We start from the raw sequence: 15,111 nt of genomic DNA, 5'->3' as shown, positions 1-15,111 counted from the left end.
CGAGTGTGCCTTTAGCATGTGCTCTGCTCCACCATCCATGTCCACCTCTGAACATGCCTTGAAAAATCCCCATGATCACAGAATCATGGCATGATTCAGGAAGGGACCTTCTAGATCATCTAGCACCAACCATGCTGACATCAGTGGTGATGCCATCCACCAGATCAGGTTACTCAGGGCCCCATCCAACCTGGTCTTGAACACATCCAGGGATGTAGGTGTTACTGAAGAAATGCAGAAGAAGGACAGAAGGCATCTAAGGAGTCCTAAAGGTCTGGTAGATGCTTACCTGAACAGAATGGATTCCTGGGATTGAAATTAATGGCAAACTCATGGGATACCTGTGGAGAAGAAAAGACCCAAATTAATTTGGAGGAGCAGTGCAGGGCAGGCAGCTCACTAACAGTTTAGCTGATGCTGCAAGGCTGGTTTAGGTGTGATGCTCCCCTGGAGCAGAACCAGGTGGTCACAGAGTCCTGCTGGGTCTGTGACACTTCCCAGCCCTCTGCTACCAAACAGCAAACATAAATGTGGTCAGGGCTGAGCAGCACTTCAGGATGAACCAGTTACCCAGTGCCCCATCATGGAGCCTCCTGAAATTATCACACCATACATTCTCCCAGTTATCAAAGCAGGTCTGTCCCTGTGGCTTCCTGCTGGCTGCCCAGCTAGTTGTGCCATCTCACCAGCCACTAGGAAAAATTACTTCATCCTATTGTAAGCTTTAAAGGGAGAAAACTCAAACTAATCACAGGGAGTCCCAGGCCTGGCAGCATCCCCATTCCCCATCTCTCTGCACAAGGATGATAAAGCAGGAGGAAGGAAGGCACAGAGTGAGCTGTGTTGAAGACCTGGTGTGATATGTCAGGTACAAGAGCAAACCAGCAGCTGATTAACTTCATCATGTGGACCAGCATGAGGGTGAAAGGCAGTGTGGGAGAGGAGATGTGAAAGCTTGGTGTGATGGACAGTGAGTCCCAGCATCATATGGGCTGGTTTTCATTGCCCATGAACCCATCCTTCCACCACAGCATATCCAAGATCTGGAAAAGGAGCTTTTCCACCACCTCCTTTCAAGCTGAGGGAGATGATCTTGCAAAAAGGTCTTGTGGCAAGAGCAGACAGCCCTCACATCTTGATCCCTGGCCTGATGCACTGGACAGCAGTTGCTTTAAACCTGTCTCTGCCAGCAAAGAAAGCTCAGCAGCCCAGATGGCAAGAGAGAGCTCTTGGCTTCCAGTATGAACCTTTCCAATGCTGGTGTGGGTCAACAGCCTGCTTGTGGAATAGCCACCAGACATGTGGGGTTAGACATTCCTCACTCTGCTCCCAGCAATTTAGGCACTCTTAAGAAGCAAACAGACTCTCAGGAGCATCAGGGATGTGCAACTGCCTCTTCCAGCACCTCTGAAAATTTAAGGGGTGATTTGGGCTTTCAGGCCACCAGTTCAAGGACTCTGAAACAAAATGCTCCCACCCTGTTCGTGCCAGTGTTACAAAACAAGGATATTGTCTCCCTCTCGGAAGGGTGGAGGTTTGCTGAGCTTTTCAGCAAGGGAATTGCTTCGGGACATGCATATTCCCAATGCTGGCAAAAACGAGTGTCCTCCAAAGTGCCGTCTGAAGCCAGAGTCCTCCCGAGGCTGCAAACACAACACACGTCTGATTCAGACTTTCCAATTATGCTGGGCATTGTGTCGAAAGCAGCAGAAACTGTTTTTACAAGAGGCTGTGCAGTGGGAAACAGCAGCCAAACAAAAGTAGTCAACCAAAAGTCTTCCCCACACTGCAAAGCTGATGGGCTGCCTGACTGGTGACTGGCCACAGCCTGCTCAGGTCTCTCCAGGGCTGCAGAGCACAACCAGGAATACTCACAGACACCAGGTTAGAGACAAGCTGAATGTACCACAGTGTTTTGTGTACACCCCTTCTCACAGAAGCCTTGATTTTGGGCAATATACTCAAATTCAGTTGACTTGCAGTTGTAATGGGCTTGCATCTTTTTTTGTTTTAGAAGATGTTCAAAATTCTGCCACAAGTATTTATAGACAAGGCAGACAGAAATATTTCTATGTTTTGCTCTGCAAAAGAGGTGTTTCTCTTTCTTTTAAGAAGCAATGAAACGGTTTCAAGCTGCGTTCCTCACTGTCTACAGAGCAGAACCCCTACATGGCAGAAGTGCTGCAAAACCTCCTCTGAAGTTTTTATGAATTTTACATATATATAAAAATATATATATAAATATACATATCAGCTAAAAAAATCAGCAGGAGGGCTTCAAAATAACAAAAAGTTTAAAAGAAAGGATGTCACTTCATTTCATTTCCCTTGTACTTTGAAAACAATTTATGTGGAGTCCAGTTAAATGTACATGGAGAACCTACAGGTATCCCATTCCCCAGTAACTCACAGGGAGAAACTTTTGATCCACCCCAAAGGGTAAGACCAACCTCAGAGAGGGTTCTCTGCCGCCCCCAGAAGGAATCCCACCAGTGCTATATATATATATATATATATATATATATATATATATGTAAGTCAAAAGGATGGAAACCATTGGAGGTTGCACATCAAGCTGCCAGCTTCCTTTGGCTGATCCCATCCCCCAAATCCAGGTGACCCATGTGGCTCCAACATTAAGAATCCCCCTCTGTGCTGCTGCTTTGCCTTTGCTCATCCCCCAGAAACCACAACCCATCTGCTCCCCTCTCCTGTTCCCTACTAGGAAACCACTCGAGGCTCTCTGCAGAGCTGTTACACGGCAAGATGTTCTTTGACATTTCCAACGCGACTTTTGTGTGCAAAACATCTTGCTCTGACGGGCGCCTGAGAAGCGTTGGGGGAGCCATGGCAACGGGAGCACAAAGCACCATTTATACCTCTTGTATCTCTTGGCAATCTTTACTTGGGTCTGTGGGTCACTGCTTTCTGTCCACCATCACACAGGGCACAGGTTTTCATGAAGAGCTGCTGCTTTGGCTTTGAAATTACCCAATAAGCCTCGATTGCTAAAAAATGTTTAGTGAGTGAGTGGAGGCAGTGATGCTTAGAGCTGGGGAGAGATGAAGCCCCAAGCTGGAGTGGTGCAGGGAGATGCACCAGGGATGGCCCCACTGATAACATGAGACAGCTGATGGGTCATGGGGGCCCTGCAGGCATGGGCCAAGCACATGAGGAAGAAGAAGCTTCTCCCCATTAGGGTTTATTTGGGCTTAGAAATAATTCTGGGCAAAAACAAGGTGGTTTTTTTTTTCTGGTAGCTTTTGCAGAGCATCTCCAGGGCCACAGGAGGCTACAGGAGGCACGTGCAGAGCCACCAGCCCTCATCCTCAACCCAGTACCCATCTCCAGTCTTGCCAGAAGGGCTCTTTTCCAACCCAGCAGTGCCCTTCCCGTGAGCTCTGACTCACATGGGCAGCAGAACAGTTTGCTCTCCATGACAATCCCGAGCTGCTGTGCCCTTTCTATCCCTACTGCATTTGCCATTCCCATTCTTTTCCCCAAGTAGTAAAGGAGCTGGCAGCAGCTGGCTCTTAGATCTTGGAAGCTACCTACCTAGATTTTACCAACAAAAGTGATAAAGTGACAGACCAGAGACATTTGCAGGCCAAGGAGGATGAATCAGCTCCAAAGTGCACATGGAGGGATCTCCTTCAGTGGCTGGCAAAGAGCAAGAGCTCCCACTTGAGTCATATGAATTCTGGCTGCCAGAAGAGCATAGAAAAGCACAAAGCCAGAGCGGGCAGGACATCCCCAGCCACGAGGGCTGGCAGTGATGAGCTTCCCAGCCCAGTTCCCAGCTGCTCATGACTTACATGCCCCGCTGTGCTCAGCCCAGAGCACAGCTCCCCTCCCACAGAACACAAAGGGCTCGCTGAAATTCAACCCCAGCCTGAAGCTGAGAACGCCTCAAAACCAGTGAGCAGAAAGAAAATGCACATGAAGGGCGTGAGCAAAGAGCGGCCAAAAGACCCAGCCAGTAATTAATGATGGTGGTGTCCCAGCACATTGTCTCAGCCATGAGAAGATGCTCCCCATCTGCCAGCCAGGCTGCAGGAACAGCCCCATTCCCTGCCCTCCAGATGAGCAGGATGTGCAGCTCAGCCCCTGTAGGATCAATGTCTAATCCTAACCAAAGATCAAGGTGGATTTTTGGGAAAGCTCCTCTGTTTCAGTCCTTGCAGGCTCTGCCTGTGCAACATCACAAGGCTCCTAGCTCCCAGCCCCCTTCCAGACTTAGCTGCCGTCTGACACATTCATCCAGAGGACTTTTCCCTTCCCCAGAACTGTTCCTGCCTTCTGCCAGGAAAATGAATCAATGCCTGGCTCTGCCCATTAATGCCAGGATGCTGCTGCTTTCATGCCAGTGCAGAATGAAGGAATGGGTTGCTTATGCCCCATCCCTGCCTTGTTGCCCACCCACACTGACACATCTCACTGGCTGAGATTCCACATATGCCCATTCCCCCTCTTCCCAGCAGCTTTTCCCTGACCAAGCACTGGCAGCTCTGCTCCTGCCCAGGCACTATCAGGACAAACCCATCTCAGACACTCAGGTGGCCACAGCACTTCACCTTCCAGTCTGGCGGGAGCTGGGCGCCGAATCCCAGAGCAGGAAACATCTTGTCCCTAAAGAGAAGGAGGAAAACATATGGGTGTACTGACACACACAAAGCAGGCTTGCACAGATTTTCCCAAAACATACAGTGCTTTAAAATGGGAGATGAACAGAGAGAACAGATATTCCCCCTCAAATTTGATCTTCAGAAAAAAAAAGAGTCCAGGTTTTCTCTGTTTCCCATAGAGACCAGGAACATCCTCTTGCCCAAACACTTGTGTCTCTTGCAGGCATGTAACCCTGGAGATTTTAAAAAATGAACAATCCATTTTGGTCACAAAAGCAGACTTCTGTTTTGTTTTCTCTATCAATGTCTGAGATGACATTTTTCTGGTATTCTCTCCACTCCTCAGGATGTCTGAGGAATGAGGCAATCTGGGGTCACAGCTCTGACAGTAAACAACAGCAAGCTGAGGGCACCTGCCCCCAGCAGAGGATGCTCCACCTCTGCTAACACTCCTTCCTCTCCACAGCAGCAGTGGGGGGAGAGGAGAAAGCCTGTCCCAACCCTCTCCTCCTGCATCCTGATGTTTATGGTAAATGACATCCTTAAGGTATTACTTAGCAGATGCATCCCAGAAGCCTTTTAGGAAGCAAGGGAAACATCTGCAAAACAGGAGAGGTGGCAGAAGGGCACGGTGCTTACGAGTCATAGTCCTGGATGATCTGGCCGACAGCCCAGATGGCTGACAAGTACTCATTTGTCCCCAAGGGGTTGATGTAGTGCAAAGAGGAGGGTTCTTGGGGGTTCCCATTGGAAGCTGTGAAGTCAATCCCAACCTGGAGGACAAGAGAGATGCATAAACCCACCCCCTGTTAGCAAATGCCAGCAGAGACCTGGCCACCAAACGCCCATTGCTGTGAAGCCCACACACAGTTCCCTCAAACCCCAAAACTCAAACATTTGAAAAAGTTTGACAAAATCCATTTATCCACCTTCCTTGCAAAAAGCTGATTAAATACTACATATATTAGGCAAACTCATTCACTCTTGCCTCTCCACTTTTCATGAGAGAACATCACATAAGGTATCCCCAAGCAGCCCCAACTCCTGGAGCAAGCCACTACCATCTCCAGCTGAGGACTTTTGCTACCCATCTCCCAGGTGCACAGGAACTGAGTAGCCCCAGGGACACCAAGGCAGCCAGGGCCATCTGGGTATTTGGATCTCAATTTTTTTGACCAGAGAATCACAACCCTGAGCAGATCTTTCCCTGCAGGCAGGAAGACCTGCTCTTCACCAGGCTTCCCCAGGGACCAATATATGCTGAGCTCTCAGGGGACTCTGTCAGGAAGGCACTCATTTTTCTCCCTCCTAAATTAGGCTTTCTATTTAAAGGCATTTGTAGAAATGCCTATCTCAGACCCAGATAAATCTGGCCAGAAGAGGCAAGATGCTGAGCCATCCAATTTGATACGATGGGAAGGAAGAGTTGGGATGAGGCAAACAGGCAGCGTGACAGCACTTGACTTGTTTGCTTAGCAAAGAGGCAAAACCCAAAATAACTCCACTGGCTAAACTGAGCTCAGGGATTTTGCAGGAGATTTTGCTCCATAATGGGAGAGGACGAATGACGGTTTGGCTGAGAAGGGACCTTGACCTGGCTGGGCCAAGAAGACATCACAGCCCAGGATGTGCCAGCACCTTGTGCCAGGGTGGCTGCTAAAACACACATGGCAGGACAAGAGAACATGCTTTTAAATTGGAAGAGTGTGGGTTTGGATTGGAGATAAGACAGAAATGTTGCACAATGAGGGTGGTGAGGCACAAGTTGTGCAGAGAAGCTGTGGCTGCCCCATCCCTGGAAGTGTTTAAGGCCAGGGGTTGAAGCCCTGGGCAAGCTGGTCCAATGGAAGTTGTCCCTGCCTGTGGCAGAGGGGTGGAATGAGATGATCTTTGAAGGTCACTTCCAGCCCAAGCCATCCTATGGTTCCATGAAGACTTAATTTCTTTGTCAAACAACTATACAGCCTCACCACACCTGTAGTTCACCTCTGTAACACCCCTGTGCCCAGCTCTGGCCAAGCCACCACAGCCAGAGAGCAAGAGGGAAACTGAGGCACGGGGTGGGAGCTCAGACAGGCAGGGCCCTGCTCGTGCAAGCAATGTCATCAAGAGCAGCACTCGGGCAGTGTGCCTGAGAGGGACACAGCTGGTCTGCTTCCAACATGAGGTGTGACACTGGGCCCAAAACCCTCTCTGTGGCTTCAGCCCCTCTCTCCCGAGCCCCTCCCTGGGTGGGGAGGACACCAATGGCCTTTCCAAATTGCAGGGGGTTTGTGCAGCATCCTCCTTCCAGCTCAGGTGTTTCTGCAGTGTTGCACCCTTTAGAAACACCCCCTTTGGACCAAAGATGCCTTGGGAGTAGGAGGAGCCCTCCAATAACCAGCAGATCTTTAGAGGGGGGGAAAATTTTGGCATTCAAACCTAATTCACGCAAGAGCTCTGTACTACCAATAAATTCACTGATTTTCTCTTCTATTCACTCTCCAGCACCAAGACCAAAGCACATAGAGGCAGAACAGCACACAAAAAGCTCTCCCAATCATTGCTGTTCCTATGGCAACTCTTCCTCCTCCTCCTACTCTTCCCCCATCATGTTTTCAGATAAAACAACAAAATACAAACTGATCTAACTGCGAGTGCCTGCAGCTCTCTGGATACTGCACCAGGAAAGTTTGCAAAAATTGAAAAACCCACTTCTGCATTGTGGTGGTTTCACTCAGGATTGTCATATTCTTGCTTATTTACTCCTGACAAGCTGTGGTCCAGCTTGAAAGAAGGTGGAAATGTCAGTAAAAATGCAGAAAACCATCTCTGTAACACCCCAAAGCCTCCCACCTGGGTTCAGAATAGGGAGAGCTACCATGAGAAAATGAGGGTGGTTAAAGCCTGAAATGGGGAGAGAAATTGGTGACATTTTGTGAAGGGTCAGAAGGTCTTTTTGAAAGTCTGGCCTTCAGCCAAAGTCCAGCTGCTCCCTCCATGCTACTGAATGTACCTCAGCATCCCCAGAATCCCCAAATCCACATGGTTTAACAGCAGAAAGGGAAGCTCCTCACTGTCAGGAGAAGTCACCCCAAGCTGGTGCCAAACTTCAAACAGAACCTCACTCCCCAGCTCTGCCCATTACACAGGTGTTACTATTACTGGGCAAAGAGAAGCAGAAGTCCTTACAGTAAACATCAGTTGGCAGCCTCCAAGGATGTAGTCCAGGAAGGAGAAATCTCTGGTTATCTGAAAGAAAAAAAAAAAAAAGCCCCAGTGCTTCAGCAATTGTCATCAATATTCAGGCTATGCAGGTCCTTGGAAACACAAGAGAGGCTGAGGCAGAAGGGATGGGGGGAGCTCAAGAGGACACAAGCTGAGTCAGGGGCTGAAGGAAACATCTCAGTAACACACTCACTTTGCAGGACTTGACAATGATGATCCCAGAGTTCTTGTAATTCTTTTTCTTCTTTTGCTTTTTGGGGTTAATGCACTCTAGCTCGAGCTGTAACACACAAGACACACCCTGGTGTGAGAGCAGTGCTGGGCTGTGCAGATGCCACCAGCAGCATGTCCTGGGGTAGCCTCCCTCCAGTGCTGAAGAGGAAGATTTTATTGCCAGGATATAGGTTGCAAATCCAGAGGAAAAATGGGCTCGATGCCTGCCTCTGGCACCACCACCTTGTGCAGTCCTAAACAGAACACTTTCATGCCTGTGTGCCTCAGTTTCCCCAGACAGGAAACTCAATGCACCACACATGGTGTTTTACACCCCGTCCACGCCTCGGCCAAGATCTCCTGGCTGCAATCCTGGTGAAGACAGCAGTGCAAAGCCCTGCTGCTATCCAGGGGTCTTCACAACATGCCTCCAATCAGGAGACATCTGCCAAGGGTTCTGGCCAGCACTTCAGGGCAAAATGGGGACACCTTTGGCACAAAACTGGTGATGAGTTGCAAGGGAGCTGGCACTCCTGGGTACCAGGCTGCCCCTGCTGCAGATGCAGCCCCAGCAGGAAGTCACACCTCCCCTTTTGGCCCCCCCAAATCACAGAGCACCCCCAAATCATGAGTGCTGCTTCAGACATCCCAGCAGAGCCTGATTTTCAGCAAAGTCTGCCTTAGCTCTCTCTAGCTCAGATGTTTTAGCTACAACCATAGCCTGGGTCACTCATGGTGCGGGTGGAAAGAGAAAGAAATTCAGACTTAGCTTCTTCTAGCACAGATTGAGGGTGCAATTACCAAAGTCCGTCACCAATCCTGAGGAGCCCCTTCCTCATTCTTCCCCAAAATCATGTCAGCACTTACTGGAGAGGCATCTTGGGCTTCACACAACCTGGCCACTGAGGTCTGAAACTCCCCGATGAAGTCATGTCCCCCATCACTGTCGTAGTCATAACACACCACCTGGGGTGGAAGGAGCACAAACCAGCCTCAGAAACAGGAACTGTCTCCTGCAGGACCTGCTGAAGTCCCCAGCCTCTCCTGCTGGAGAACCCAAACAAGTTTTTTGTTGCTTTGGAGTTTGCTAATAAGCCAGCCATCGGGGTTCAGATGTTTAACAGACAATCCCGAAGGCTGATCCCAACAATACAAGCCAAGGGCTCCCGGGTACCTTTATCAGCTTCTCCATATCTCCATCACACAGTGACACCAAAGGCACAGTGAACGGCTTCCAGACAGGATCCAGTGTGTATTTGATCACCTGGAGGTGGGAGCAGAGGGATGCTGTCACATCGGGTACACCCCAATCAGGACAAAGCAGGGACACATCTCCATGAGCGACCCTGAAGCAGGCTCCCAGCCCAGGCAAGCTGTCTCAGCCCTCTCCTGCTTCCATAATTGAGACACAGAAGCTTCCCCTTCTCAGGCTGCAGCATGTGTGAGTTAAAACAGGTTTGTTTTCAGGTGTTGGGTGATTTATCCACCTCTGGGAGCAATTAGGAGAAACTGCCTGAGAGAACAGCTGTGGCACACTGGGCAGCACGAGCACAGCAATGCCTGAGCACAGGCACAGCCACTCACTCCACAACTCCCAGGCCAGCAGCTGCTATTAATGCCCTCTGCATCCCACTGCTTGCCCCCTACTCAGTGCTTACAGCCCCCCAACACCCAAACACAGCCTGAATCCATCTGGGGTCTGACCACTGAGAAGATGGACCAGCAAGATGCTGCAACCAGCCCTGGAAAGCCAAAACAGCCTTGGGCACATTAAACTCTCTTGTCTCATCTGTGTAACATCTGCTGCCTGAGCAACAGAAATATTAATTGATGCTTTTTGACATTTCCTGAGAGAATGCAGTTGCTTAGTAGAAACCTAAGCAAACTGGAGCAGGCTCCAGGCACACGCTGTGTACATCAGAGGTGCCTGCAGGGCAGGCAAAGATGCCATTCACAAAGGTGTGGTGCTCACAAAGACAGATTCACATGGATATTAAGAAAGTCAGGCACAGGCAGCAAGTTAACCCTTCTCTGTTCAAGGCAAACACCGGGGATATCTGGCCTGGAGAACCCTGGATCTTTGCAGCTGGGACAGTGACTGCACAGAGCAGTGTCCCCACGGCTGCTGCTGGGGGAAAACTGGGAGCTGCATGGGACCCAGAACTGGCATCTTGTTTGACAGCCAGGCTCTTACTGAGGGTGGGGGAAACCCTGACACTACAGGAACAGTTTAGCTGAATTTACAAACACCTCCTCCAGGAGCCTGGGAGAGCAGGGAGAGCCTACACACCCCAAGATGCTGCCCACAGGCTGCCAGGTCACCAGGGTGGGTGGGGAAGGATCCAGCGTTCCAGCTGAGCATCACATTTGTGCTTAGACAACAAGCTGCAATAGTGCACTAATCCTGCCCTGTCAGATCTGCCCTGTCCATTGGTAGGAGAAATGCCAGCATCAGACCGAAAGGTGTTTCTATTCCTGTACTGAAAGCTGCAAGAACGTAGAACTTCATTTCTTCGTATATAGCCTCAAAACACAAAGATGGTCACAGTATCACAGAATGGTTTGGGTTGGAAGGGGCCATAAAGACCATTCAGTTCAAATCCCCTGCCATGGGCAGGGACATCTTGCACTAGACCAGGTTGCTTCAAGACCCATCCAGCCTGACCTTGGACACTTCCAGGGATGGTTCACCTAATGCAGTATTCCTCCCAGGGCAGCTGGATGCATTCAGGGTTGATAAGGTGGAGGCTGTGGGAGCATCCATTACTTGAAATGGACCTTGATCTAGACCTTGATCCAGTGAGACAGGACAATGGGCAGCAACTCAGAAGAAATACTAGTACAGACATCTGCTCCCCACAAACCTGGCATGCTTATAGAGATCCCAGCAATGGTTGGTGCACAGTCACCTTCCCATGCCTCTTCCAAGAGAAAGGGCTGGAGGCCACTCCAAACCCCCACATCTGAGAAACATGTCTTGTTGAGTCAAAGCCCAGCTATACACACTGAATCATGAGGTAAAAAACAAGTAAGGTCTGATCCTGCTCCCACAGAAATACAGGAGAAATATTAAGGTTGATATGAACTAAATATGCATGGAAAGGTGTGTGGGAAAGCACCAAAAAACAAACAGCAGAGCTGATGCTATAAGAATGGCCAGTACTGGTACCACAGGATACAAGGTGCTACCCACATCCTGGTGCTCATGTGCATGTGGGTGTGTGAGTGAAGGAAATCCTCATGGACTTTGCACAGAAGTGTTAAAACCGAACATATGGAGAGACTTTGTAAATAAACACCACTCCCTCCTTCCACCTGAGCTCCCCCTGTGTTTTGTTACAGCAGTTTCCTGTGATGGTACAATAGGCTCCTTAACCAGACTTTGAGGGGACAAGAAAAGGGATGGAGAAAGAAGGGTGTGAGATGGGAGCTCTCTTCCTCTGCCATGGAATCTGCTGTGAGTCCTCCCTCCAGTGATTCTCCCTCCTCTCTCTGCCAGCTGCCAGGAACTATGTGCAAACTAAAAAGAGCCTGGAGAAAGCTTTGAGGAGAAGAAAAAAAGCAGTTGAAAAGTACTTATTAGTCCATTGTTAAAGTAAAAGCCATCCTTTTTTCTCCTTGCCTATGCTGTGCCTGGTATTCCTAACATCATTGGCTTCAGCAGCTTGAGAATGAGACCAGAGGGAGCTCAGATATAAAAGAGCAGGTATAAATGAGGGAGAGGAGGGGTCAGCTGGCCCTGATCAGACCCAGCAAGACCCTGGTACAGGTCTCTGCCTCCCTGGCTGTGGCTCTGGCTCATGAGAGACACCTGAACATGCAGCTTAGGTGAAGGTGTGGCAAAAGCTCATTTCAACCTTTCCCCGCTTCACACCACCTCTCTCCACCATCTCCCCAGGTCACAGTTCATCCTGATGCTCCTGCATGTGGAGGGAGAGTGGTTCAGGGCTCAGTCTAAGCCCAGGATGAGACTAGAGATTTTTATGAGCTTCAATACAATCTCCCTCTATGCATGCTAGATGCAGCAGTGGGTAGTACAGAAAACTACTTCTATAGAAAACTATTTCAAGACTTTGCTGGCCTCAGTGAATCTTCATCTGCTGGAGTCCAGCAGCTTCAACTAGACACCAGGCAGCGAGCTGTAAGGTTCTGAAATCCCTGGATCCCACCCTGCTCTACAAGCAATGGATGAGGTAACGCCATGGAGGACAAGAGGAGCCGATGTGAGGATGGAGGAGTCTCAGCAGCTCAGGTTGGAGTTTTGCTCACCTCTGTTCTGTGAACCAGCATCCACTTCCCATCATCACCTGGTTTATAAAACTCCAGGAAGGGGTCTGATTTCCCAAAAAGGTCCTGGAGGAAGAAGAACAGGATGGGTTACATGGTGCTCTGCAAGCAGCAGAGGTCCAAAAGATGTTCCTGTGTCACTGCCAGCCCTGCAGACACTCCCCTGTCCTCATGGGGCCAGGTAAGGCACACTGGCAAACAGGCAGCACCCACAGGCAGCATCCTGCCCACCTCCCTGTCCTGGATGTGTGAATGCCCCTGATTTCCCCAGCACATTTTGGCGAGGTGGGTGTGTTGCGTCTGTACCCAACAAGCTCTCTGGACACAGATGCCACGGAAAACAACCCCAGCTGGGAGGCAGCTGCGTTTGGGCTTGGAAAAACATCCAAAGCCTCAAAGGAAAAACAGAATTATGAAGTGCATGTCTTGGGGGAGAAAGGAAGAAAATCCACCCTCCTACACACAGCAGTAAAGCATAAGCAGAGGAAGTCTTTAAGGAGCGAGCTGCCCTGGTGTTGACAGAGATCATGTAACACCCTCTGAGATGCGCAGCCCTGAGTCAGTGTGTGCTGCCTCTCCTGCCAGCATCTCCTCAGATAATCCCCCGACAAAGGGCTGCTGCTTTATGAGGAACATGTACACACACACACACACACACACACACACCCCTGCTGGGAATCACGGGGGATGATCAGCACCCGCAGCCTGGGGAGGGGGAAGGTGCTGGTGGCACCGACAGGGAAACTCCAGCTTTTCCAGGCAGAACTTCATTCCCATTCAGAAAAAGCTAAGGAGTTGCTAATAAGAAACCAAGTCCCAAATATTCCAGACAATCCATCGAGAATCCAAGTTATTTCGGTTGGGTTTCCCTCCTAGAGGGAGGTGGGTGTCTGAATCCTTCAAAGAGCTGGAGGAACTTTTTATGGGTTTGAACAGGAACTTTTTTGTGCTTTGGAGTGATGCAGTGGGGATGTGAGGGGCTGTGCATGGAGCAGGAGGAAACATGGACACTCCAGGATCTCCTGTTCCCAGCCAGCCCAGGAGATGGCAGCTGGGATGTACATGGGTTCTAGTGACGTCCCATCAGAAAATCCATCAACATTTCAATCTAAATCCTGTTTCTGAAGCCAGCCAGGAAAGCAAATCACTGCAAAGTGTTTTGGCTTGTGGGTACTACAACTTGCTTCAGTCAAAATTCTTCTGTAGAGAAGCAGACCATAAAGGCTCACAGGGATGCTCTCTGGTGAGACAAAATTCTTTTTTCCCTGTCCTTTTTCACATATTTGTAAGACATAAACACAATCCATTCCTTCTGCAGCATTACAGCTACAGCACAGCTCTGATCCTGCTCACCCACCACCTGGACTTGGCACTTCCAGGTTTCACAGAGAGATTAAAGAACCAGGGGTGGGTACCCAACCTTGCCTGTGCTGGCTTAACCTCCAGCCCAAGGCAGCTTCATCAGCACCAGCCCAGCGTGGGCTGGTGGAGGCACAGGCTCCGAGGGCAGTGGGAGCTTTGAAGGATGTCTGCTGTCATCCCACATGGATCAGCCTGGCTCGCAAGTCTGGTCAGCCTTGTTCTGTTCAAAGCAGGGTGGGAGATGCCTCCAAGCCACAAGACTGTGGGCTGCTATTTTAAAACATCAAACCCACACACATCTCACCCCTGCAAACCTGGCAGGAGGTAGAAAGTGAGCAACCAAAGAAGCTCAGATCAGAAGATCGATCTGCAAATTGATGCAAGAATCAAAATGATCCAAACTGGTTTTAACACACCATGGAGAAGGAGGGTGGAGCTAGCACTTCCAGCTCCCTAAATCACAGCTTCCAGCAGCAGTCCTGACCCGCAGCACTTGCTGTCCCCCAGCCACGCTGAAGGATCACTGCCCTCCTCCTGTCCCCACTGTGGTGGCATGGACAGCTCGGAGCTTCTTGTGGCTGGTCCCAGGTGGAAATGCCTCCTCTTCTGCAGGATATTTTATCTTCCAACAACTCTCCCAAGAGCTGATCTGACATAAGGTATAAGAGCCCCAGGCTGAATCTGCTGCTGACACGCTCCCGCTTTGCAGCTTCAACACCGAAATCGAGGTAGTGAGCTGCAGGTGGAGAGAATGGACTTGTGATGGGGAGGAGGCCCTGCCTGCAGCCTCAAAGAGATCTCAGCCCCAGGGTAACCACGGCAGAAGGAGCTGCCTGGGGCTGCGCACAGCTCCAGGCTGGGTTTGTGGCACAGCTGCTGTTAAGGGATGACAACAGCTTCAGCTCAGTGTATGCACTAAAGATGATCCCATGACCCCACCACAAAATCCTGCGAGATCCAGTCCCTTCCTATAATGTCTGAGCCTGCAGCCATGCTCCCCAGCTCCATTCTGTGTGGTACAGCTGTAACTCCTCAGGCTGTAACCTTAGCCTTGTTCTTTCTTTTGTTTATTCAATTCTTCACTATCTTTCCTAAGCTTAAACAGGTTTTACCCAGCTCCTACAGCTGCATTCCACCCACAACCAAAACTGGCCCAAAAATACTGTTTGCCATCCAATTTCCTTGCTCAAGGGCCATTTTAATGTACTTGAAGTGACCTGAGCATCCTTTACTCACGAGCAGGACTTTGAGCACTGCAACTCTGCCCTGCAGCATGGAATTGTCAAGGAAACCTTGTCAATTCGTGGTGACAGCAGGTGGTGACTGAGCACAATCTTTCTGCTGACACCTATAGATGAAATAGAGTTGTTTGTTATTTGTTACTTCTTAACTGGGGTATTTGGCTCCTTGCACCAGG

General features: G+C 49.8%; 1 protein-coding gene across 1 annotated transcript in view; it reads right to left on the bottom strand.

Annotated features, from left to right (window-relative positions):
• CPNE2 (copine 2) overlaps positions 1–15,111 on the bottom strand; it is a 32,215-nt gene that overhangs the window by 4,866 nt on the left and 12,238 nt on the right. The window contains exons 5-12 of the mRNA XM_062500372.1: positions 12,315–12,398; positions 9,220–9,309; positions 8,913–9,011; positions 8,026–8,112; positions 7,797–7,856; positions 5,265–5,398; positions 4,575–4,629; positions 290–341 (exon numbers count right to left, since the gene is read on the bottom strand). Coding sequence (XP_062356356.1) covers positions 290–341; positions 4,575–4,629; positions 5,265–5,398; positions 7,797–7,856; positions 8,026–8,112; positions 8,913–9,011; positions 9,220–9,309; positions 12,315–12,398 — 661 coding nt within the window. The remainder of the gene's footprint in view (positions 1–289; positions 342–4,574; positions 4,630–5,264; positions 5,399–7,796; positions 7,857–8,025; positions 8,113–8,912; positions 9,012–9,219; positions 9,310–12,314; positions 12,399–15,111) is intronic.

Source organism: Cinclus cinclus, chromosome 11 (genome assembly GCF_963662255.1).
Source record: "Cinclus cinclus chromosome 11, bCinCin1.1, whole genome shotgun sequence".
NCBI classification, from domain to species: Eukaryota; Metazoa; Chordata; class Aves; order Passeriformes; family Cinclidae; genus Cinclus; species Cinclus cinclus.
The sequence above is the reverse complement of the archived record's forward strand: the minus strand, read 5'-3'. Positions and strand labels throughout refer to the sequence as shown.